This window comes from Musa acuminata, chromosome BXJ3-9 (assembly GCF_036884655.1).
Source record: "Musa acuminata AAA Group cultivar baxijiao chromosome BXJ3-9, Cavendish_Baxijiao_AAA, whole genome shotgun sequence".
NCBI lineage: Eukaryota > Viridiplantae > Streptophyta > Magnoliopsida > Zingiberales > Musaceae > Musa > Musa acuminata.
This window is the reverse complement of record NC_088357.1, coordinates 6,994,474-7,020,247: the sequence shown is the minus strand read 5'-3', so window position 1 is coordinate 7,020,247 and position 25,774 is coordinate 6,994,474. Positions and strand designations below refer to the sequence as shown.

Genomic DNA, 25,774 nt, shown 5'->3' with positions numbered 1-25,774 from the left:
TCGTGTTCTTGTCGGGGTGAAGATCTTGCATTTTGATTATGTGATGAAACAGGTCATTTCATCTCTCATGAAGAGCCGATGAAAAGTCGGCTCCTATAGTTCACATGAATATGGGTAGTGTTCATAAAGCATGAAAAGATCAGTAGATAAACTCATCAGAAACTTGAACATTTATGCTGCAGCATTTCTTGATTGAGCTCAGCAGATAAATGGGTGACTAATTAGACAAAGTCAAGGAAACACTCAGCAAATGGTATCATTTAAAGATTCAAAGAGTTGAAGCTTTGTGAACTCAGAATTCATGGTTCTCATAAATTTTCATAACCAGGAAGACAGTAGCAAGTCAAACAAAATCACATCATGTGTACACGTTAGAGAATTTACAGCATCAGATATCAGTAAGCAAAAACAAACCGTCGACTCAGTTGCAAGGCTAAAGTAAAGCTTAGAAGCATGTAAACGCACATTTCACATCTGCACAGTGACTCCGGCACTTGCCCGATTTGTTGCAACTGCAAGAGACTTGGATTTGAGCCCTTCTTTGCCCTTTATGTTCTCCGGATTGTTCTGCAACTTTTTTGTGGCTTCCCTGTTGGTACCCAGACTGTGACGATGAAACCGTCCACATCCTCCATTGCAGTTATCCTCTTCGGTTGTCTTAGCGTCGCCATAGCTTTTTCTTCGAGTGAGATTAGGTGATTTTGCACGAGTAGGAGGTACCTTTTGTACAAAAAGAAGATTGGCCTAACTAATGCAGAAACAAGCAAACGCGTATAAGTAATAATTTAAGCATAAGAGAGCAATCAAGTGGAAGGGACTACAGCCACCAGCCAGGCAACAAAAAAGGTTGGATGAGAAGTTGAGGACCTTGGAATACAATGCTTTATGCATGATGAAAGAAGAAGAGATGCACTAAAAGTTTTACTTGGAGAATATATTGCGTAGCAATCACCACATTCAACTACCTTTTCTTTTAAGTTAGGACCTACAAATTTTCCCCTTCTTGTTGCGTCTGTATCTTGGAATCACTACAATATAAGATAATTATTTGCAACTAAAAACAGCATAAGAACCATCTAAAAGAAAGTGAGTATGTTCACTAAAGAGATGACTACAAGAAAGATTCATTTTGCTAGGAACTTTACGTGAAACATCTAATTCTTGTAAATTGAATGAATAACTTGAAAAAAATTTAACACAAGTTAATCTGCAGGGAAAAATTCTTCTCAACTATAGTTGTTTTTTCTATGTGCATGTGTAATTATGCTTAAATGGTAAATCTAAGGCAGCAAAGCATATAACTTGTTCATCATTTGCAAGACGTGCATCATTGAGTATGAAACTTTAAGTAATTAATAAAGCACTCCTGACACACATTATTTACAATAAATACACAAAACAACTGCTTAGTTCTGCTCAGATAAAATGTTTATGTATCATAAGCAATGAAATTAACCTGAACAATATAAAATTGCAAAAAATATTTGCTGAACTTCAGCCACTAGCAAAATGAAAATTTTCATTGAAACACTTAGCATCTGAGTACCATCCATGCCTTTTACCAATTTTGGTTTACTTGAAAAGTTGAATTACAAGTGCATTAAGTGCAAACTTAGGGTAAATACCTTCTTTAGTTCAATCTTAGGCGGAGGACCCTCACGGTAGAAGCTAGGCATTGGGTTTGCTTTAAAGATCAAGCTCTTCCTTAGTTTTCTCAGAGCTGCCTCTTGCTCTTCCTAGAAAATGTAGGAAGTTAAATTTTAGCAGAAACCAAACCAGGCATTTTCCATAAGCCTTTTTTCAGACTAGGAGTTATTCACAAAAACATCTTGAAGGAGAATCATTTTAAATTCACAAAGCTATGAAAAATATTCTGGTTCTAACACAAGTATAAGACGACATACATATGCTTTTCTAAAAATAACCTTCCATAAAACAAAGATAAAATTCATGAGTAGGTGGGGGATTCAAACAAAATCAATTTACTATGATATGAAGAGCGGACAACATAAAAAAGTTCTAGCAGTTATAATAGTCAAGATTTTATTTGGATAAACCTCTTAATTTAAAATTAAATATTTTCTTTCTCAAAACTTCGAAAAGTGTTCCACATCAACTTTGCCTCTTTGCTCTAGTCCACTAAGCCCCTACACATGTGAAGAAGCCTCATCAAGTTGACTTTCCCAGAACAACCTATTTAATCTAAAAGCATACTCCGCTAGTATGGCTGTCAACTGCCTCAACACTGATACAACTTATCCAAATTTACATATTGTGGGAATCACCATCATTAAAAATTGATAGACACTAGTCAAAATGTCACAAAAGCAGTTCCAATATGAACATACTAATGTGTTTTTTTTCTCAAGGTGAATTATATTATTCAACAATGTCACTGATTTTTTCTTGACAATCTAAGACAAATAAGAGAATCACCAAGCATTATTTTCGGGGCATGGATATATGATGGGTTTACATTTTTGTTTTATTCACATTAAACATATTGCATTTTAATAACATGACTGATTGCAAATAGATGCATGAATCAGTTAAGTGGCTTGTAAGGATTATAAACTAATGTTACTGTATCAGGCATCAAGCATAAGCCAAAAGTTGAGCAACCATGAAAATAAAATTTACGAGGACTGGTTGTGTATCATTGAGTCATTGATTACATCTCACTACAAAAAAACTTTTAATAAATCAATTACTCAAGTGCCAAGCAGGTGAGCTACGGTCAAGCCATGCTGCAAAGATATTTGCTCAATGATATAGATGTTCTGCTTCAAAACCAGAATATAGGGTACATATGCAGAATAAAAATGTGGGTTTTATTTTGCGATGAAGAGAAGGAGAGGTCAAAGAAATCATTTGTATGGTTAATAGCAATGGCAACAAGTTCTGTAGATCAGAGAAATAGATTCTAGTTCTTTACAGTAAGTATCTAATTTTGAATTGTACAAGTGATCAATTAGCATGCTTATTGGAGCATCATGCAAGACTTGTCAAGTTAATACTGGAGAAAGTTTAAACAAGTTTATTTATCATTTTCATATAGTTAGGACCTTCTCATAACTCATTTGTATGGTTTATAGGAAAGGCTAATTTTGTACATCAGAAACGTAAATATTGGTTCTTACAGGAATATCTAATAATTTCCTATAATTTTATGAAAATTTGCATAAGTGATCAACTAGTATGTTTATAGAAGTATTACATTAGACTTCTTATACGACTGGTAGAGGAAATCAAATGACTCTAAATAATAATTTGTAAAAAATATGAACAGTAATGCCCCAACTACGTGAGGTGTTCGCAAAACATAAAATAAATGTATAATAATGAGCTGACAACCACAAAATGATGATGGCATTAATAACAAAGCGTGGCTGATGAGCTCTAAACATGATCTTTCGCCAATACAAAAATGTGAAAAAGCAGCTGGCATTGCTGCAGACAACCATTAGTGCAAAGTGTTTGTATAATGCTGCAAAGTCCAATTATAGAAGACATTGCAATGTACTTATGCCAATCCTGGAATGCAAAAGACCGAAATGCAGTCAATGGAAACAGGGGGATAGAATATAAAGAAACCACAGCATGGTACTCTTGTGAAAAATACAAGTAATGTAAATCGGTTTTTTGAAAGAAAAAAAAAAAGGGAAAAGAAAAGGGAATTTGCACAACCACAACAAGAACATTATAATTAGCCTGAAATATTACAATGGTATATGGGATAATCCCCAATAACAAAGCATTGTATCAACTAAAATCCAGCTTTAGTATTTATTTCATAATTATTTTTTAGTTTGTAATAATTAATGCTCTGTTTTTACATATCCAAGTAAATCCATGTTAAACATATTCTGAGATGGACATGATACCACAAAGATTAACTTGTCCTGTACCATTACTGAGGAGATCGATAGAAGCCAGAAACATACCCTTAGTCTAGCTTCAGACTGGATTTTCTCAGCTTCCAGAGCCTGGTGCTTCTGTTCTAATTTAAAGTAGAACTAAGCACAAGAGAAAAAGAAGGGATTAAATTCAGCAGATTAAGATGTTGTCAAATTGCATTTGACAGACAGAGATAATACCTCCTTCCGCTTTTCTGCACGCTCACTGCATCGGAAAGCAGGGGCAGTAGCAGTTGCCACAGTTGTCCCGCCTTTCAAAGTTCTTATGGATAGTGCAGTACTATGAAATAGTTAAGGATAATCTAACATGGGACCATATGAAGATAGACATAATAAGAAATAAAAGTAGATGAAGGATACGAAGCAACAGAGTAACAATCCTCGTTAACCAGGGGCATCGAGTTATCAGGTTGCAAAGGCATCCTAGATGTGAGAGGCGAGTTATACTGCGATACATTTCAAACCACCATGAATATTTCCTAGATACACCAATCTTCAGGTTGTCCAAAGTACACCTCAAACAGAAAATAAAATTCTCTCAAGCACACTCACCAATTATTAAAAAATAGATATCATATTTGCGATCCTTCTAAAATCATTAAAAGGTTTATGCAATGTGCACCATGAAAAGTTCTTTTCTTTTTAAACGTTTCAAACCAACGAGTGTGAGTAGATAATAATACAAGGCTTCCAAAAGCAAAAAAAGGAATTCATCAGAGCAAAATCAAGGTGCAACATGTCATCAACAGGATCAGACCATAGAAGCCAGATAGAACATGCCAAATATATAAAACCATATTCTGAACTGCTTAGTAGGGAACAAACCACAAATAAGATGTATGCAAATTCCATGAATTTCAAACGAACAGGCATTAAATCTTTAAAAAATCATTTTTTTCATATAATTCATCAAGATGATGATTTACTGAATCGTTTTCTTTTCACTTTCATGCCTCAGAACTCCATAAAATTTAGCATTTTCTTCTTCTATAATAGTTCATCTGACAAAAAAGATCAGACCAATCAGAGGATCTGATTATTAAAGAAAAATCTTCGTAGAACAAGAAATAAACATCAGCAATGGAGGACAGCATTTACGCAAATAAAGCTCCTGAGGGTTATGACGTAACACATGATCACAAACTAATTGAAACTATGAGAAAGAGACAAACATAGGAAAGAATCAAGCGTAAGTGACGACGCATTCATCCATTCTCTTGAGATAGAAGCAATGCGCAAACTGCTCGCCCTATTAGACCCAAAAAGGAGCACTTTTTTAATGAAGGCACGAACAACAGAATACCAAAGCCAGAGAAGTGGAAGGAAAAGAAAACATTATCTTCAACCATTTAAATCAGCACCCAAAAAATGCATCAAAACCATTTGGCGCGGAAGCAGAAACCGCATTAGCCCACGATCTCAAAATGCCGATCCTGAAAAGATCAGAAAAGGCTCAACATAGAAGAAATTAGATAAAATCCCAACAACAAACGCGAGATCCTAAGCGTTAGCCGATCATCCTCTGTGTTTGGACCCCTCAAGCATTCGATTCAGAACAAGAAAGAAGTCAAACCCCAAACGAGAAAGAAGGAAAGGAAAGGAAACATTGCCTTGGACTCTCGCGTTCGTTAGGTCGTCCTGATCCTTCCCCTTCCTCCTCCGTCTCCGCCCTCGTCTCCTCTCAGGAGGGGCGGGGGACGCCGAGCTCTGCGAACCTATTTATCGCGGCCTTAATTCATGACGCCGTCAGCTAACGGCGACGCGATCCAAATCTCGCGAGTTGTGCGTTCGAGTCGTTCGCAGGTAACGCGGGCCCCACGTCATGTCGGGGATGGTAAGGTTACCTGCACGGGGCGTCGGTGATGGGACCCCCGTATAGTCCGCCAAAAAACCGGACACACTCAACAATGCTTTCCCACGCCTTTATGCCGACCCAGAAATCAACCTTCACTACTATTGGACAACAGAATGGGCCACCGTATGCTTTGCTGTCATTTCCGATCAAAAATTATGGGTACAAAAGTCGTAGCAGTTTTAATGTACGTTACCTCCTGTTCTAACGTTACATAGAAACCGTTATAATCTGTTGCATTAATGCGTTTGTAACAATCATCCATCATATTAATACAATATCGACTTCGGGCTTTGATTCACTTGAGAATAATTGTATCACATTTGGTGTCATCATTACATCTTTCTTTTAAGTTATAATGATAGGTTTTTACAGTGAGTATATGAAGGGGAAAATATTGTAAATGTATATCATCACAATTTTAGAGGTGACATTCATGTCTCATGTTCCTTTGACCCAAAAGAAAGATATCATGATCAGTATCCTCTCTCTCTCTCTCTCTCTCTCTCTCTCTCTTTATAGTATGCTTCTTTTAGGGTGGAGAAAAGTGTTGTTGGGGTGTAAGAGAAATATCATGTCGGGTATGGAGGGAGAGATCGTTACGTTTAATTGGATGAGGTCTTGTTAGGGTGCATGAGGAGATTATGATGTCCACGTCAGAAGGGACAACATTAGGTTGATATGGATTTCCCTATATAATTCTTTTTTTTTCTCATTTACCAATAGTTTAGACAAATTAAGATCGGATTAGGATCTCATGTACATTGTTTAGGTGCGTTAATGATATGCTACCAAGCATGATCCATGCACGTAGGTTTGTCATCCATTGGCACTGAGTCCCTTTGAGATTTGTGCAAGGCCGATAGGGTTAAGTTTTTTGTTTGAGTAAAAATATTATTATTTAGTTATTCTAATAAAAAATTATTATTATTTAATTATTATGAAAGGTATCAACTTAGCTGATTATTTTAAATATTATTATAAAATATTGGTCAAAGGTGATTATTTTAAGTTTTTATGGGAAGTTTTATGCTGATACTAAATATAACTTTATGATTTTAGATGGAAAGTTTGCTTTTGGAGACATTGACTAATCTTTTACACACTATTCCCTTTTAAATTATTATCAACCAAAACACATTATTAACATGAAAGCTGAATTTTATGACTTTTACAAATTAATTTTTTTTTGTTTTATGTAACTAAATATTTTAATTTTTGAACTATTAATCCCAGTAACTCTCAGAATTCAGCATTCCATATTCCTATATCATTAATAAAAAGCATTTTTTTATTCTATTCCTGGTTTAAATAATCCTAATTATTAACATAAATTACGGTTCATTTTAACCATTGGAATATCTCCTCAGAGACAACTCTTCAGCCCAACAATGTTTTATATGGGCTGGGCTGGGCTTTTCCATAGTTGGGCTTGGGCTGAAATGTTCATGATGGAAGTTGAAGTACATATATGGCAGCATAAACTATTTCATTATGTTCATTACATCAGGTTTGAATTCAATAAAATTCATCAGTGAATTGCCAGATTTATTCATTTAAATACAAAATAAAAAATTGATTCAAGAGAAAAATAAATCAAATAAGTATAATAATTCATCAAATTATTTGTTGATGTGAGAAGGGGATTGTCATTGCTAACTTCACCAACAACTCGAAAGCTTAGTTAAAAGCATTCATTAAATTTTGTTGTGATCTTGGTCGATTCATTGATCACATCAATGTTTTTATGACTCAAATGAGCAACAAAGATGTACCATAGAATCAAGTAACAAGATTGCTTGCATCACCCTGAAATGTTCTTGCTTAGTGAACAATTTGAGGCCTAACATAGCCACAGAATTTGACTTTCTAGATTAGATTTCGGTGGAATCACTTTCAGTGTCCACAAAGTCATCATTACTATAAGGTCAATAAGGCATGTAGATTTGTCATCTTCTCATTTGTTATTCATGGATGCTAGTTTATGCCCATCATAATCTTACGAAAGACCACAACAATAGATCAAGACAACTCAATTATTATATGTGAAGCATCCAGTCGATGGAGGTTTCTTAGAGCTAAGTAAAGAATTTGTGATAAGAATCAAACTTAGTTTAATCTAACCCTCTTTCTTCCACCTGAGAACTTCCTAGGTAGGGTTCTTGTCAATAGATTGTAGTTAGGAGAAGGCCAACTTTTGTCACATTCATTATTATCTCCATTAAAAACTATATATTTTTCCTTGCACACTTGTCATAGTTTAGGGCAAAGAGGATGAACATGCTTGCTTACAAACCCAAAAAGCAAAAGGTTGTCAGGTTGGCTTGCTAGTAATTATGTTCTTTGATTCTTAGTTGATTAGCAAGCCATTATGTTCTTTGATTCTTAGATGATTGATCTTCATTATGTTTTGATACTGTGTTTTTTTTTTGACAAAAATCCACCATCCTCCAATTCTTTATTTTTTTCTTATTAATGTCATTATATCTAAAACCTCAAAATTAATTGATAAGACATTTTATACTTTTATATTCTTAACACTTTTCCTATATATAGGTGTCAGATAGCTAAATTTTTTTCAATATATATATATATATATATATATATATATATATATATATATATATATATATATATATATATATATATATTTGTACATTAAACAAATATATGTCATCAAGTCTTTCTTCTGTGATGTTTTGCTCCTTTCGTGTTTTCTACTAAAAGACAGCAAATTCTTAAGCTGGAAGGGTGGCTTATGAATATAGTATACGAGGAGAATGGAAGTTGGCAGACAGTGGATGGCAATGTCAGGCCACCAACAAATATAGTTTGTCCCATTTCACTGAAAAGTCTGCTTTCAGATGATTCAGGGGTTTCTCCATGTACATTTCACTTCTTTTTCTGAAGCATTCATTAGATATCACTTCCCATGGATCATAGCAGGACTTCCATGTTTTCACATCAAACCAAAGTGGGTGATAGTGGAAGAGCAAGTGGAATCCTCTGCTTGGATTTTTAGCACTTTCGGCAGCTTCTATTTGTCCAGATATCTTCCATTTAGTGAGCTGAGGTAATGAATCATATAATGATTTATTCCAATGTAACTGCATCCACTTCCACATTCAAAAGCATGTTGTAATCTGCACATTGTTTAAGATCATCAAGAGCCCAACCATCATCAATTGAAATAAGAGAGAAAAGCTGTGAATTGACTGTGTTTTCATGTCAGCAGTGAAGAATTACCAACACAATTCAGTAAGCAGAGCAAACACTGCAAGAAGAATCCAAGTGAAGTAAGCATATTTGTGGTACTGATAAAGAGCTGTGATACAAGGAATACATGACATCTCAGAAGACAACAATGAAAGAGGTTTCATGGCAGTTTCAGAGTGCAGAGAAGCACTTCACTACAGAGACATGAACACAAGTACTGGCATAACCTTGTCTTTGGCCACAACAGAAGTGGTGGACAAGACAACATGCAGGCAAGCAGACACCGGAGGAGCAAGACTGGAAGCTACTCATGAAATCCACTGCTACCCTCCAAGACTGCATAATCTCCATTTTGAATTTTGCGAGTTTGTTCAACTCTACTTTGATGAACTCATTGCCATGAATGATTCAGACCTTTCCATATGAGATAGCTTCCATATGATACATATAAGAGAAATGCTTCCAATTAACAGCTCCCCATTTCTTGAGCACTGTTAGAGTAACATTTATACAGGACAGTTCCGGGAAAATCAGTTTGTAATTTCCCTCCGACTTACAAAAAGATGCTCGACCTTTGAGAAACTCATGTTCTGACCACTTGAAGAGGTGGCACAATCACCCCAAAAGGAGGGGTGACATGTTAGATGATTGGCGGATGGGCTTGCTAATGATGAAATCTCTGAGCCCTCTATGTCTGAGCAGACTGGGTAAGCAGCTTGGCATGGTTGTGCTCGCCTTCATAAGTAACAATGAGCATCGTGGGGTCTTCCAAGCACCTTTCGACATGCTTCCTTGCAGGGCAGCCCCTCATGCTGCTGCACTTGTAGTACCCCCTGCATTATATTTTACATGAATTCTTCCTTTTATAGATAAAATTCAATCGTAAGAAATAACAAAATGAAAGATCTAGTGACTTTCAGATATTAGAAACTAAGCCAATAATTTCACAAAGAATTTAAGGAGTAAATTACATGATTTTTTTTAAAATATTATCATTATTGTGCTTAATGCTTTCTTGGTTACACACTATGTTCCTTCCACCACTTCAAACAAGACAATACCAAATACAAAGATAAGCAGAAGAAGCTGTTACTTCCCAAAAACCAGCAAGATTAACAATATTGGCAATGAAAAATGTTTGTGTATTTTAACAAAAGCACAGCTGAATCTAATTTTTTATTCCACTGTTCTTTTATGAAAATTGGTAACTAATGTCGAACGTAGCCAATAAATTGGATTTAAAGAGAATATCGAGATAATTTAGCCCCAATTTATTAGTCTTCCAAGGTGCTGTTGACATTCAGTGAAAAGTTATCACAGTGGTGTGCTTGGGCATTCTTTGAATGTGCTGCACATAGAAAAAAAATTCGAGCAGCATAAATAGAGATACCATATTACCAATAAGTATGGGCACAGTCTTGACCATCCAGAAATTCACAGCAATTCAGAGAATATTTACATGGAGATTGGCATGAGGATTTTGGTCATAAGGTACCTGGGATGAGGAGAGCCCTTGATTGGTTTTTGCCCATACTTCCTCCAAGAGTACTCATCGGGAGGAATATCAGCAAGTTTATTACTGATAGCAGGCACCTTAATGGATCTCTTCACTCTCAGCTTCCTAGAGGTAATACAAGTAACAAAGATCACATATAATGCAAAGAACAACAGTTCCAGCACTGAATGAAGATAACATATATGACCTCACCTCCTCTTTGAGCAATGACACCGGCCGCTTGTTGCACATTTGCCATTCCCATCCTCCCCTCTACATACACACCTCCTCTTGGGAGGAGGATGCAGGTTAACCGGATCAGATGATGCTGGTCCACCAATCAAATGGAATGATTTTCCATCAAAGCTGGCCACACTCCCGTCCAAGCTTAGCGACGACAAGAAGGACCTAGCCGTCGATGCAGATGGCGTATGGCTGGAGCTCTCAAACTTGAGGTTTATGGTACTGCGACTCCTCCGAAACATGTCAGCCTGAAGCTTCATCTGCTGATGAAGCTGAAACCTTGGATCATTCTGCTGATGGAGCTGAAGAAACTGGCACTGGCTTGAGGACGAAGCCTGTGACCCAAATTGGTTCTCAAGAAGGCTCCTTTGAGTGATTTGGAGTGGGTTTCTAGAACTTGACTCCAAAACTACTTGTCTGTTCTCTAAAATATTTCTCTGGAGGAGATGGGGTGGGTTGGGACTACGATCCATCTTGGACACTAGCTGATTATCTGAGAAGAGATTATGGTTGGAGGATGATTGGACTTTATTGACAATCCTAACTCTTCCATGACCAGAACTGTTGCTGAGCAAAGACACCACTCTCTTAAATCTTGAAACAGCATCCCCTGTTTCTGCCAACAGGATTGTAGACTGGACTTGATCTTGAGACTGGGAGAGAAGGTTCAAAACTCTGTGGCAGCTCTCCACTGCAGTTCTATGAGCTTTCTCCACCTCCTCCATCTCAAAACCACAGCTACAAATCACCCTAAAAATCTCATGTATTTGGAACCAAGGGCATCTGAGAAGTCCCAACTGCACTTCATCAGAAGGATCTAAAGATTACCAGTAGGAACAAAATTTGGATTTTGATGAGGGTGTCGCTTGCTTTCTCACAAGAGAAAGAAGAGTTCTTAAAAGATGGAAACCATTATACTGCGGATGAAATTGAAGAAAATGCATTAAGCATCAAACAACCAACCAAGAAAAAGCTCCAAACAAAAAAAGAAACAACGAGACGAAAGGCAGCAAATTTAAGCTCGGAACCTGGTTTCAGCAGGCAGATCTTCCAAAAACCAGTCTAACAAAAGACTCATCAAGATCATATTTTGACCATCGATTCGGCCTCAAAACATCAGAAAAGCAGCTCGTTCAAATCGATGGCACGGATTTCGATGAAAGGTGACCCGGAAATCTAGCCGAGTGAATCAAATCCACCACGGCAAGGAAACGGGCGGATAGGAGGGGGGCATGAGAGAGCTGACCTTGGACTTGGGAAAGTGGCAGGGAAGAACCCTAGAGTGTTGGTCTTCCTATGGCGTCCGTGGGATTGGAAGGCGTGAGGGAAACAACATGAGCCGCGTTGGAATTTTCCTCCGCCTCCTCCTCCACTTTAGTACTTTAATACCCGAGCGCGAGGACTAAAGTGTTAAAACTTGGAAATATAGGGGGCGCATTATAATTTAGAGCATGAGTATTTTTATGCGTTTCAGTCCCTGTATTTATATATTATTAAATTTCTCACCACCCACGTATTAAGTGGAAACGCAGTGAACATTTACTCCCGATCCGGACACCCAAAATCGTACCCGTGTAGTGATTGCTAGTACAAGTGGAACCCAGAAATGATGGACCCACCCTTTTGGATGTTATTTTGATTTCTCACCACATATTATATATTCATTAGAAGTAATATTTTAAAATTAATGCCCATTTAAATTAGTGTATTTTATTGATATACTGTTTTATGATATTAAATAATTTAGTTAAAATTGATGTTGTGGCAACCATGCAACACAACAACACTTAAATAACAAGTTGCAACTCCATCCCTTCTTTCTTTATATATAGCACAAATTTAAAAATAAATTATTTTTTTTCTAATTTTTACTATCATATTTAGTTATACATAAGCATATATTCTTCTATACACCTTACTGAAAAATCATCAATTCATATAATTGTAGTTCCACCCATAATTGTTTCTAATCATATCAATTATTTCTAGCACATAAATCCTTGTCAATATGATCATTAATACTCCTATTATATATATATATATATATATATATATATATATATATGCTGTAAATTTAAAGCTCAAGTGATCTTAGTTTGAAGCCTAATTTACTTTGGCATTGCATAAAGTCAATGGAGCAGTTTTCGATGAACCAAAAATAAAAGAAAGAAAGAAAGAAAGAAAGAAAAAGAAGAAGATTCCCTCAAGCAACTTTGACGAGATGATCGAGAGGTGGCTCGGAATCCAAGCATCGGAGATGATTATGTCGGACAATAATCTAGATGCCAATTATATTTGACATCGTTTTAGATGAAATGATGGCATTTGTCAAAAGATCTTGGGATTTGAAAGGTCAAAGTTAGGTCGACGAATTTGGAAAGCCTTGGTGTCTTTTCCAACCTTGCAATTAGTTCTTGTTCATGCTTCAATTATAGAGCAATGACATGCATGTGACTTTGAGAATGAATGGTGAACAAAGGCATGTCTGATTGGTAATTGGGAATGGCCAAACATCTTATGTGTTTCAATCTTATCTAGTGTTCGAGTATGATGAGGGAAAATTAGTGGTCCCTCGATTGCACCATTAGAAAATGATAGGTGGACTACATAACAATGACTTGATAGGTCATTTATCAAGAGATTCTGATGTTGCTGTAGTTTAATTACTTGCAAAATTTCTTAGAAAAAAGATTGGTTTCTAAGCTTGTCAAATAGAAGGATGACATATTTAGATCATCTTGAAATGTTTGTAAAGACTGCTGATGTGATGATCATAAGCAACTCTTCCTCCACTGTTGCAATAGCATCCCACCCTTTCATCAAACTTCTTCTGGCATGTCTCTCGGTTTGAATGAAGCATTTCAACGTTTGCTAAAGATTTACTCGTTGATACTGATTATTAGTATCACTATCATTTCTGGAAAAGGAAAACAAGTATCAGTTCCCATCATCTTTATGAACTAAATCATGATGATGATGAGGCCCATGAGCTTATCAAATGTCAAACTTTGAAGCTCCTCATCTTTATCCTGACTTCATTGCACACGCCAAGTTGTCTGTGCTTACTGTTCATCTTCATACCCCACGCTGACCTTTTTTCTTGTTGTAGCATCTGTTATCTCACTCACATTTCCTTTCATATGCATAAATCTGTGAGATATGAATCCTGATTTCTCTTAATAAACTACTTTAATACATTATGAGACCTAGCAAGTCGATACCACAACTATCCAAAATCATCCACCTAATAAAGAGGGGACAAATGCCTTGGAAAATACTGCAAAACATCTTCTCCAGGTAAACTTTTCATCATCTTCTTCGGGAGGAATATGAGCAAACACTTGCCCTATCTGCAACCTCGTCAGATCCTCGTCAGACAAGATTAGCTTCTGTGTGCAGGCAGCTGGATTTTGAAAAGCTTCGATCGTTTCCGGCATGCAACCCTATGGTCAACCTGCATGCTGGCGGCCTACAACTTTTCTTTCATGTAGCAAAGTTAGGCAGAGCAACCTTACTGGTCAATGGGTAATTAATTATCTATATCTTGCATCTGATATGTGATAATTTCGTGAATCATTCTACTTAAAACACTTCAAAGAAATTAACTCCAAACCGATAAAGATCGAGAAGTTGATTTGAATACTGTTGTTCTGTATCCATCTCTTCTTCCTCTATGTAGTGCTTACCAAGTAAGAGAATGTGCAAGCATCCATAGATTGATCCTAACACGTAAGACGAATGCCTACTCGGTCATGGTCAATCCTGACACGTAAGACTAGCACGCATCCATCACGTGTTGACGTGGGCAGATGTGCGTGTCCGTATCTATAAATACCTCCGTCCCTCCTCGGGGAGAGGGTGTGCAATAATACCATCTTCTTACAGTCAGAAATCCACATCTGCTAATGGTGAGAAGCTCTGCTATGCTTCCATGTTCTTTTTCCCTTCTCTTTTTCTCTAAATTAGCCAATATTATGTTGTTTTATCCGCTCAAAATAGGGTCGATAGTAATTGTTCTGTGTTGTACGTGCATACGTGCATGCATGCATGCAGGCTGGAGCGATCAAGGTCGGGACGTGGGGCGGGAATGGAGGGTCCGAGTGGGACATGGGCCCTGCTTACCGCATCGACAGCGTCAAGATTAACGCTGGGGACATCATCGACGCGATCGAGATCACCTTCACCCGTTATGGGTTGACCGAGACCCAACACTACGGTGGAACGGGTGGCGAACCCCATGAGGTATAAATACCGTGTTCGTCTTCGTAGTCGTCGTTATCTTCTTCTTCCCTCGTGTTATCGATTTGATATATATCTGTTCTTGATTCTGGTAATCAATCTCAGACTCTTCATGGTTGATCTATGTGTTCTTCTCCCATTTTTGTGTGTGTTCTTCTTTCTTTATATTCTGAATCTGAACCCTAATATTGCCTCCTATATATCTGCCCTTGATTCCGTCAAACAAGCTCAGAAGCTTCGTGGATGACATGATCATGAGTAGAACAAGTTCATTCTCAACAGAACACACAGTAAAAATCGAATCGAGCTATGGCAGATTCATCCAATCTTGCTAGCTAATGTGTTCTTCTCCATTTTTCGGTGCTCTTTGTTGACATGGATTGCACTCAACTTAGAAATTAATCTACACGCCATAATTGATGATGAGAAAAGAAGAAGAAGAAGAAAAAACGAAGGAAATGAGTTCCAAAATATGATCTCGTCATCAATAGCTTCGGCCTCAACGAGTCTTTGCTTTTGCAGATCGCTTTCGAGGATGGAGAATACATTATGTCGATGGAGGGACATGTGGTTGACTACTTTGGGTTGACCATCATAGGGAAACTTACTCTAACCACCAACAGGAGAACCTTCGGCCCTTTCGGAGCGTACGAGGGAACTCCCTTCTCCATTCCTGTAGCGGAGGGTAAGATTGCAGGGTTCTTTGGACGTGCTGGTTCTTTCATAGATGCAATTGGGGTTTACTTGATGCCCAACTAGAAGAAGAAGAAGGGTTCCTAACATTCGGATGCTCCAATGAACAAGGATTGCTGTTTGCTTGCTGTGTGTGTGTGTGGTTGCTACAATAAATGATTTGGATGCTCCGATAAGTCCTAAGTGTTGTAATAAATAAGTTGGATGTTTCTTTAAATAAAATTATTATTGTGTACTTTGATAAATGTCATCCTCTTTAACATATATATATATATATGTATATATATGTATATATGTATATATATGTATACATATATAAATATATATATCTACATGTATATATGTATACATATATTAGTGTGTGTGTTTTGATGGTCTCTCAAAAGACTTCAGCATGGCCAGCTTTTGGTTTTAGATAAGAGTTGCATCATCAACCATAATATATTTTCTAGAAATTAAAGGATCAAACCTGACCACAGAATTATATGACTTTGATTAAAAAAGAATTACAACAAAAAGAAAAAAAATACAGTGCCATTTCATACACCTACGGAACTGACACTATAAATGGACATTGCCTGTGAATCATTACTACCACAGCACAAACTCAGTGCAAGTTACATGAAAAAAAGAATCAAACATGTCACTTACATTAGTGAACATAAACCGGGAAAGAGCTAACACAAGTCAGCGACAACACCAGAGTTTATAGGAAGGGAGTAGTCTTTGACATCCCTAATGCCCAGGGATCACAATGAAGATTATCGAGGAAGATTGTTGCCTTGCACTCATTGAGCAGAAACCTTGCGGCGACCATAAGCTAGCACCATAACAAACTCCTTGGCTGAGGTTCCGATGGAAGCCTGCAGCTTCTGTGATGATCCCCCTCTTAGCCACTGTTCTACTAAGTTGTGCAGGGATGTCGCAGGGCTCACCGGTTCACCACGGCATGTGACTGCCACCTGCAACCACCCGATGAGCTTTGAGCCAAAGAAAACTGTGGCTCAGTACATACAAGTGCCATGAACCCTGAAGTTGACAATGTCATAGTAATATTGACTCATTCGCCGAACTTGAATATGTTGTCTCAAGCTTTGTTCTGTTGGTAAAAGCGATTTAATCTTTGCATCAGTAGGGCACACATGATGCGTGCCACTGATATCATCTATATAATTTGCCTTTTTGTCAAAGTATTTGTTTATATAATCATACATGAATTATGACGAGATACAATCGACAAGCATCACTATGAAAGCACATATAAAAGCATGCCATCCATCATGGTGTGTGTTTAATGCATAATACAGTAATACCAGCGTTGTTAAATACGATGAACAATGCCAATATGAGAATGAGTTGGTGGATGTCTCGCAAAAATGGAAAAAAAAAATATTATCTGACAATTAACTAATGTAATTTGAGACATCGGATATCATATTCAGGATAGTATATGCATGTGCGCAGGATATTAGAGTTTCATTTCTACATCAATACTCTCCATGGTTACAAAGAACACCTTAAGGCATTTGCATCAAGCTTCAAACTTAGTCCACTGTACATGTTGGTTAATTTCTTCATGATGGCATAATACTGGGAAGTAAATACAGGGTCAAATAGCATAAGAATAATAAAACATAACTAAACTGGTAAGGTACAATTGCACAAAAAAAGAAAATTCATTATGGGTTGTAAACTGAAACCATTTAGGTTCATGCCAAACGCCTGGGCAAGGCACTTGAACATGTTTACATAAACTAGTCGAGAAAGCATACATTTTGGCTTTTGCATCATGCAACTCCCAATGTAAACAGCACAACTAGGAATGGCAATAAATGGTTTCATAAGCTATATGGACAAATCACGGTTTTATCAAATCAGAGGGCTAGAAGATAATCCATTTGATCTCCTATGGTGATAAATTTACAGGAAACTGCAGTAAATTATTTTCTCAAACAACGGGTACAAGAAATTGGTTTGTTTATTCTGACATGAATGTTAACACTCCAATGTACTCATACTGTGATAGTATGATAGCACTCAAAAATCATAAAAGAAAACCATACCTTACAATTCCAGCCTTTTATCTAAGGTAACAGAGGTCTTTTTTAAAAGAGGCAAACTGACATCTCTCTATTATAAGAAAAGTCTCTCTTGTATATTTCTAAGCAACTAAAAAAAGATAACAAGCTATTTAATGCTCGAAAGTACAATTAAACTGTGACAAAAGAAATAATAAATTGACCTAGCATAACTTTTGTTCTAGTCTTCCAAGCAATACTAGATGCTTCGACAAGCTAAGAAAAGTTCAAACATGCTCAGAGGAGTATTGGATTGTTTAGTTGCCTCAACAATCTACCATCTAGCAGAACTTAATGTACCGTGCCACATTAGGAGCTGATAGGCAGCAAAGATTGTCAATAGCAGCAACTGGCAAATCAAACATGGTCACAGATCTACATGTGGGCTATACTTCCAAAAATGCTTGATAAGGATTTTAATAAATAAACTATGTAAGATGAGGTGCGCTGTTGAAGGATGGCAGGAAGAGGAATGATGAGCTGTCATAGGGAAGAACAAGTGGTGGGTCGGTGGAACGAGAGAAGGGATATGAGGATGTCATTTTGGGCAGCCTCATCACATGTGAAATAAATGCTTGACCCCTACATGGGTCAACTCAGCAGTCAAGATTAGAATTTCCATCGTGAATGGTTCAACTGATCAGATTAGAATTGTCACCCGTACAGCAACTTCAACCTACGCATACAAGCCTACACAGTGAGTTCTGTAAACCCTAGGCATGCAGACTTTACCTGTATTTGCAGTGTATCAACAAGCTGATAAAGGGCAACACAGTAATGTTTATCTAATTTCACCAGAGCTACATTTAGGATGCATTAAAGCTGTTAATTATTCGTTCCACGCATATAATTCATTGTGATTTTGATGCATCTGACATGTAAGTAGATTACCAAACTTACAATGCTATGACAGGGACAAACTACATAATTTTAATATAAAACCATCAACTTTATACAGAATCCAAAACTCACCTCAGCTTCATTGTCAAGATTAAGCTTCCTGACAAGGTACTTCTGGATGAAAGAAACAGGTACGTTGCCATCTCTAAGATAAGAGAAAAAGAAAAGCAATAAAATGTCAGTAAGTTAGATGAATGGCAAGAGATAGTGATGAAGCATATTTAGCAAGATAACTGTTTTATGAGTCGTCACATGATGTTTATCCTAAAGCAATAGAAGGAACACTTCAAAGGTCAAAGAATGTATTCAATTGTGTTGTCTGCAGATCTTCATGGTCAGATCCAGATGTCGTACCAGAAATATCTCAAACTGGAAGAAATTTATTGGTTCGTATCTATACAGTGCAGATGTACTTAATAACTAAACAATTTATACTTAGCATCCTCCATATCTATCAGTCATAGGCAAGCTTCCTGACCGTACACTTTTATCAACTTAAAATTTCTTGTTGGAGACATTCTGTTGGTTCATAGGCAGCAGAGTTACAATTAAAAAGTAGGTTCTTTTGAAGATAATGCAAGAATTACTCATGGCATTTGCATGATTCCAAGGAAATTGAACTTACTTAATCCTCAAATAACTATTTGGTATTTGGGGCAACGGTGGATCTCCTTCCCTGCAAAAGTCTTATGAAATATGAATAAAAAAGCTCATCAAAGAGCAAGTGTCAAAGGAGTAACAACCGCACTAATTTCCAGAAGAGAAACATCCATAACTGGTCGAAGGAGGCAAGTAACTGAAACCATATCGGGCAAATCCTCCTATCACATTGTGCACTTGCTGCATCAAATAGTGCATGAGCCGAGGTTGATAGGTCCTTCCGTTTTCGGTTGACTCCTTGCAACCTCCTAGCTTTTGCTGTTACTGAAGGTGCTTGAATACTGTTGTTCTTCTCATCCTGAACCTTGGACTTGTGCAGATGTTCCTTATTCCTGGTTTTGTTGATAGTTGTTTCAACATCAGGGTTATTGATATGTTCTGACTTAATAACAGCACTCTGTGGACTGGACTTAAAGGACTTTGTACTGTTTGCCGCTTCAACTAGACAATTTAATGGTTTCCAAAGCTCTGTCTTATCCTGATAGGATTCCCCACCACAATCTGTAACTTTAATTGCAGCATTGCTGGATGACTCAGCATTTGAAGCACTCTGAGAAAGTTTACCAAAGTTGAAAATTATTATAGTCATGCTAGCATATTCAAAGGAAAACATAATAAAGATTAAAGAGCATATGAAATTTAAAATGTTCTTTTAACATACCAAGAGATGGCAAACAGAAGAAAAAAAAACTTTTACCTGCCTCCTACTGACAGCTGACTTGCTTGGGTTCCCTGAATTTTCAGTAAGCCTGTCAACATATTCATCCTCCCTCTTAACTGAATCATGAGTGCCAGGACTTTGTCCACGTAATATGGCAGCCCTTCTAGCAACAGCTCTTGTTTGCCTTCCTGTCAAACCTGTCTGTGTTGCTAATCGAGGAGTATTGACCACCAATGAAGAAAGGGACCTTTCTTTTCTTCTAACAGGCAAAGAAAGGAGTGGAAAATTTTCAGGAGCCTCAACCTTTCTTCTTTTGAAGGGAAATATTTTTGCCCTTAAATCTTGCAAATTGTGATCAGGTCTGCAAGTAATCCAACATTAAAACCGCTTGAACAGAAACATATACTGGCATGTGCTCAGATTTATCAAACCAATATGTGTTCTCCTTTAGTAAGCCAAAGTTTGTGGTGCAAGTGGAACCAGAAGTATGCCATTTGACATTAATGTTTATGATCATCAGAGAAAATTTCTATTTAGACGTTATCTGGAGGAAAACAAACAAATTGTCTTTAACAAGGAATCCTATGAGAAGAACAATGAAAACTCCAAGTTTAGAACTTAACAATCTGAAAATTCACATATTGATGATCTCAGAGCAACCAAAGCATTAGGAAGAATGGTGCTTTCCAAAAGCAGAAACACTTCTGGAGCAAATGACGATTCAGTGGTCAGAAAAACATACAACTCAGTAGATAATGAAAACCATGGTTTTTGTAATTACATGTTGAATAACACTGAGTCAACTTTTCAGAAATCGACAAGTTTTTAGTCATCACAGCCATTTGTAAATAATAATAAAAAAAATTGTGGTCTGAGCACAAAGTTCCTTTAAGTTACAGTGTCAAGTGATATCAGATGCTGTAAGCCCTATTTAGACTTATTTTATTGTTGGCTTCAAATATATTGCCATCAATTTTAATGAACGTTAGCAACAAAGGTCTGGGTACTCAGATTTTCAGGTCATTGAATACTTAAGCCTGATTATATAACTATAGCAACAAGGATACCACTCAATTATATGTGAAGGTTACTTAAAGATATACTGTGTGGTGATGACTTCAACAAATAACATTTCTTTCAATAAGGTAAGCAGCTTTTCCTACCTTCTTAACTATAAACCATTAGAAAGGTATGTTTCCTTTTAACTCCACAAGCCATTTAAAACCTCCTTTATTGTTATCCAAAGGTTGCAGCCATCAGCATCATGTATTTAAGACTTTAAGTAATAGGTTGCAGAAACTCTGTAACCATATTAACTTTAATCTGGTAGGGAACAAACACATCGATGGCTCTAACACAGTTAGATGGCAAAAACATGGAACTATAAATCAGGAATTTCCACAGATCTACTCCATGTAAGCAACTTCTTACAAATTCAGATTCTCGGTTATCAGATTATGTCAATCAAAGTCCTCATAATCTATTGCCAACTTATTTTTGAGATTACTACTTTATTCAGCTAACCATTAATAAACAAGTGCTTCACTTCAAACATTTTGGCATATTGTGATTGAAAAAGGATATACTTGATACTTTGGCCACTTGTAAACAAACATTTTTCGTATGTTACCTAGTGGTAGATGTGCCTGGTTTAGACAAGTGAATCCTATGAAAATTATCCAGATGTCACTATTTTCTAGAAACAGGAAAAACATGGATAGAACTAATACTCTTTGCTTGGTCATCATGCAAAACTAAAAATGATAAAAAAGAGTATAATATGTGAATTAGGTGTTGTCCATGAAGCATTTAGAGATATGGGATATATATTAAACAATATGATTAGCCAATCCATCATACCTCGAAAGAAAGAGAAAAAAGATATAATATGGTACTGATGTGGCAATAAGCATCACTCTTTTAAATTTTTTATAGTTACATATTGCTTAAAGAATTTAGAGAATCCCTAACCTATTCATCATAAAATTAGTCTTAGCGATAATGTATCCTAAGGATTATGGAAGATAAATAATAAATCATGATAAATGAAGTAAGATAGAATCATTGTTTTGACTTCATTAAATGACGTGTAATACAAGTGGCATAAAATCATGATATGCCATCTTGTTTCTAATCGATTGATTAACATCCAATAAAAACAAAGGCCTCCAAAGAAGTACCCCTAATTATTTGTAAAGTATCCAGTTCTTTTGATAACTATCTGACAAGTACTTTGAGAAGCTATACCACACATGATGAAGAAATATACAAGTAATGATATCCCAAAGGTGACTAATACAGATATGTCAGCCAATATGAAGTATCCCAAAGGTGAATCCATGTCTTTTCACAAAGATAGGATCTCATAGTGACATTTGACTTGCAAGAACTTAGAAGAAAATGCATGCATATGTTTTGTTCAAAATCTTAATCCTGCTTACTGAATATAAGAACTGTTCTATCCTATTGGTATTTCCCATTGCAATAAGATTATAACACTTTTAGTCTGTTAGCCCCTGATCTTCCTTCCTCGTTTTTTATTATCCTGTCCACCTGTTCCATAAGTCAAACAACACATGTTTATCAATCCCAACACCATTGTCACCCTTTTCCACATTCAATCTTACACTAATTTAGAAAAATAAAGCAAATGCTTGCAGCCTAAATAAGTGATTGCACCTGTGGTTCACAATTATGCTATGCAGATTCTAAAATTTCAGAATTTACAATAGCAAATCTTCTGAAGCAAAAACAGTATCATAAATTATTCACCTGAGGAACTAAAATACGTAACACAACAGAAAAAATGGCATTAACACCATCAAGAAAGAAAACTACCTGAGCTTTTCTACAGGAACACAGCCCAGATCAATGTTACATATAGGGCAGCAATCTATCTCTTCATCTGTAAGTTTCTCACATATACACTTCCTGCAAACTATTTGAAGATACAAGGACACAGGGTTATATTTTCTTACAAAAGATTCAGAGTATATTCTGAATATGATGATATTTCAATACTTAGACAATATGAATGGCCACTGATTTATGACATTCAAATTGCAAAGAAGGAGCAACACAGCAACCTACCAGAATAGAAAATTCAATGCAGCATTTGAAGAAGAAAACACAAAATTATAATACTATGTAAAGGAATTAAGTATAAAAAGTATCACGGACAGAGGAACAAAAAGCCACTGACTAACATAGAAAGATAGTACATATAAATTGACATCTCAAATAGTGATCCATATAAGTGGTGAGAACAGACCTAAACCAGAGAGAAACTATGAAATCCGAGGCTTTTTATCTATGTGCTGTATAATAAAATGTCAAGAAAGGCAGCAAAGGCACGTAAAATGCCCAGGTATCATAAATGGACTCTGAAGGCTCGGATGAAGCACTACATGAAACTGTGTGCCTCATCAAAAGGATCAGACTTCTCATACTTTACCATAGTCGCCAGGAATAACTTCAACATAATAAAAGCCTATAGGTGACATCAACCATCAAGTCAATGGAAAGGAACCCAAGACCAGAATGGAATGATGATTTAAGCCGAGATATGACTTCAATGCCAACAGTAGGATATTTCAAAGCCTTGTAGAGATCAACAATATCTACTTTCGTCTCATGTACGGGGACACGTTCAAGCTAGCAACTAAGACGCCTTCATTATCAAGAAGAGTTCGTGCACTAGTACTAAGATGCCCTTGGCGCAGACATTTGTAGTCATGTCCCATAACTCGATTAATCCATTCGAGTAGCTAAGGTTCAACGAAGTTCTTTGATTCGAGGAACGCCTCATTGAAAACAACGAGAAAAATGAATAAAGTTGTTGACCTCCTCCTTTCTCAACATGTAAGCAGGGCAGAGAGCAGAGAACGCGGAGAAGAAAACAATCAGCGTCACACGCCACCATAGTGGCTCGAACGAAAGAGGAAAGAACCATTAACCCCCAGAATAAACGATAGCTTTCTGACCTATCCAGAGACTGCACGATGTTCCGATCTAGTAACATCAAGGACAACGATGGAGAGCCGCATCGAAAGATCGAATTTCTACAAAAGCCCGCATCATAAAACCGATGAATCACGTAAACCAAGATGCAACACGCCCACGTTGAAACCACAAATACAACCGCGGAGCAACACCTCGAAACCAGGAAACTCGTCAGATTGGAGGCGGCGAACGCAAGACAGGCCCGGACAGGGGGCGAGTGGGGGGGAGGAGGAGGACGCACACGTGTGGAGACACTCGGAGATGGTGGTGGCGTCCCGGAGAAGCTTGTGGCAGAGTGGGCACGTCATGCACGCGGCCAGCAGCTCCCGCTTCACCGTCACCATCTGGGGCGGCCCGCCCGCCACCGCCGCCGCCATCCCTGGCGCCGACGACTCTCTCCCGTCCGTCACGAGGCCACCGAGCCCCTCACTTTCATGCGTGGTCGCCGCGCCGCGGCCCGTCGTCGGGTACAGCTCCCTACGGATCAAGTCGCCGCATTGATCCGCGAATCACGCGGCGGCGGGGCAAGCGGCCGGGATCCGAGCACAGGGAGCAACCAAGATTGAATTTTTACGGCAGAAATGGCCGAAGCCGGCGTAAAGGAGAGGGTTTCGACAGCGGATTCGAAGGAGAAGGGTGAGGGATCGAAGGACGACGACGACGCGAGAGAGAGAGAGAGAGAGAGAGAGAGAGAGAGAGGCCAAAGAAGGAAAAAGAAAATAAAATATATGTATTATTCGTGTCTTCTAAGGATTACTCCGCAATCACTACAAAGGGAACGACGCTACTGTGCGGCGGATCCGTTCCGGTTCAACTTTGACCCGCCCGGTTCAATCCAACGAGATCGTGACATCTCATCCGTCCGATACTAATCGGACGGACCCACAGTTCCGAGTGGTCTCGGGTCGGATCGGAGCGGTTAGGTATAAGCGAACCGGTGCGGTCTTTAGCCACCGTAACAAACAAGAAGAAAGAACAGGATTTAGTTGGACTTGCACTGCCAATAGAGTGAATACGCGTGGCCTTCCTGGCCACATAGGATTTATATGGTGGAATCAAAGTGTTAGAGCCAATGATTGCATCTTAATCGAGAAAAGAGAAGTCAAATCATTAATGTCACCATGCCAATGTTTATCGTCACAATTTGTTTTCCTTTTCTTCCCCGATTGATTGATTGATTTGTTGTTGCGATGTGGGATGACCCAAAAGTGGATTCGATTGAGAAGCAAGTTTCGATGGACTAAATATCATGAATATTATTAGCTCCGGGAATGAGTACTTCATCTCCTTAGGTAGTTCTTATCTCGTATCGTATCGATGATCAAAATTAATTATTTTAATTTTTTAATACTAAAACACAGATAAAACAGTAGATAGAGATTTCAAGATATGATCAAAATTAGACACATCTATGATCTAACACGGTCACTCGGAACTCAATTATCATCTCTAACCTTGAGGGAAGGTTGGGCTCTCATTGGTCTAGTTGGGCTTGACATAGATTTAGCTCAACCCAAGCTACTCTAGTAAGTTGAACATATGATTCTAAGAGGTAATTATTGCATTGGTTTAGATGAAATTTCAAGAACACTTTCACACTCAATTCCACCCAAGTGAAAGTTGTCCAATACATGAATGCCATTTTTCCCAAATGTATGTAATTTGTGCAACATATGAAGACCAACTTTGGTAAAACAATCTACTGTATGAAGTATTTTTCTGAGACTGAGGCTATCTCAAGTTAAAACATATGTTATAGCAATTAATATGGAAGCTATTTGAGGTTAATGCTAAGTAAACAATCTGTGATGAACTTAC

General features: G+C 37.5%; 4 protein-coding genes across 8 annotated transcripts; 1 reads left to right on the top strand and 3 right to left on the bottom strand.

The window, feature by feature from the left end:
* Nucleotides 1-289: 289 nt before the first annotated feature.
* Nucleotides 290-5,686, bottom strand: LOC135586448 (protein WVD2-like 3). Of its 2 annotated transcripts, none has more exons than XM_065166302.1 (6): nt 5,528-5,686; nt 4,278-4,363; nt 4,098-4,197; nt 3,945-4,016; nt 1,626-1,736; nt 290-744 (listed from the first exon to the last, which is right to left on the bottom strand). In XM_065166302.1, the coding sequence occupies exons 2-6, from the start codon at nt 4,337-4,339 to the stop codon at nt 469-471; spliced, it is 621 nt and encodes a 206-aa protein (XP_065022374.1). In that variant the 5' UTR covers nt 4,340-4,363; nt 5,528-5,686; the 3' UTR covers nt 290-468. The 2 variants fall into 2 exon arrangements, with proteins under 2 accessions (XP_065022374.1, XP_065022375.1); XM_065166303.1 differs by having other exon boundaries at nt 290-720.
* A 3,375-nt stretch (nt 5,687-9,061) lies between these two features.
* On the bottom strand, nt 9,062-12,082 carry LOC135582894 (protein WRKY1-like). 4 transcript variants are annotated; one of them, XM_065165864.1, is made up of 4 exons: nt 11,970-12,082; nt 10,694-11,520; nt 10,481-10,606; nt 9,062-9,818 (listed from the first exon to the last, which is right to left on the bottom strand). In XM_065165864.1, the coding sequence occupies exons 2-4, from the start codon at nt 11,446-11,448 to the stop codon at nt 9,674-9,676; spliced, it is 1,026 nt and encodes a 341-aa protein (XP_065021936.1). In that variant the 5' UTR covers nt 11,449-11,520; nt 11,970-12,082; the 3' UTR covers nt 9,062-9,673. The 4 variants fall into 4 exon arrangements, with proteins under 4 accessions (XP_065021936.1, XP_065021935.1, XP_065021937.1 ...); XM_065165863.1 differs by having other exon boundaries at nt 10,694-11,640; nt 11,752-12,074; XM_065165865.1 differs by having other exon boundaries at nt 11,752-12,074.
* A 2,405-nt stretch (nt 12,083-14,487) lies between these two features.
* LOC103997576 (horcolin-like) lies at nt 14,488-15,890 on the top strand. The gene is made up of 3 exons (XM_009418839.3): nt 14,488-14,631; nt 14,777-14,965; nt 15,485-15,890. Exons 1-3 carry the CDS (start codon nt 14,629-14,631, stop codon nt 15,719-15,721), a joined length of 429 nt encoding a protein of 142 aa, XP_009417114.3. The 5' UTR covers nt 14,488-14,628; the 3' UTR covers nt 15,722-15,890.
* A 235-nt stretch (nt 15,891-16,125) lies between these two features.
* On the bottom strand, nt 16,126-24,666 carry LOC103997575 (E3 ubiquitin protein ligase DRIP2). Its single transcript, XM_009418838.3, has 7 exons — nt 24,198-24,666; nt 22,793-22,892; nt 19,991-20,315; nt 19,410-19,843; nt 19,259-19,309; nt 18,706-18,778; nt 16,126-16,617 (listed from the first exon to the last, which is right to left on the bottom strand). Exons 1-7 carry the CDS (start codon nt 24,331-24,333, stop codon nt 16,444-16,446), a joined length of 1,293 nt encoding a protein of 430 aa, XP_009417113.3. The 5' UTR covers nt 24,334-24,666; the 3' UTR covers nt 16,126-16,443.
* Nucleotides 24,667-25,774: the final 1,108 nt, after the last annotated feature.

Coding starts and splice junctions, on each gene's coding strand:
- LOC135586448 (XM_065166302.1), bottom strand. CDS start 4,339: ATGCCTTTGCAACCTGATAACTCGATGCCCCTGGTTAACGAGGATTGT. Junction 4,017..4,097: donor GTGCAGAAAAGCGGAAGGAG/GTATTATCTCTG, acceptor TCTTGTGCTTAG/TTCTACTTTAAATTAGAACA. Junction 745..1,625: donor CTAAGATTGAACTAAAGAAG/GTATTTACCCTA, acceptor TGCATTAGTTAG/GCCAATCTTCTTTTTGTACA.
- LOC135582894 (XM_065165864.1), bottom strand. CDS start 11,448: ATGGAGGAGGTGGAGAAAGCTCATAGAACTGCAGTGGAGAGCTGCCAC. Junction 10,607..10,693: donor TGTCATTGCTCAAAGAGGAG/GTGAGGTCATAT, acceptor TATTACCTCTAG/GAAGCTGAGAGTGAAGAGAT. Junction 9,819..10,480: donor AAGGGCTCTCCTCATCCCAG/GTACCTTATGAC, acceptor AATATAATGCAG/GGGGTACTACAAGTGCAGCA.
- LOC103997576 (XM_009418839.3), top strand. Junction 14,966..15,484: donor CGGGTGGCGAACCCCATGAG/GTATAAATACCG, acceptor TTGCTTTTGCAG/ATCGCTTTCGAGGATGGAGA.
- LOC103997575 (XM_009418838.3), bottom strand. CDS start 24,333: ATGGCGGCGGCGGTGGCGGGCGGGCCGCCCCAGATGGTGACGGTGAAG. Junction 19,310..19,409: donor TTACTTGCCTCCTTCGACCA/GTTATGGATGTT, acceptor AGACTTTTGCAG/GGAAGGAGATCCACCGTTGC. Junction 16,618..18,705: donor ATCTTGACAATGAAGCTGAG/GTGAGTTTTGGA, acceptor GGGTGGTTGCAG/GTGGCAGTCACATGCCGTGG.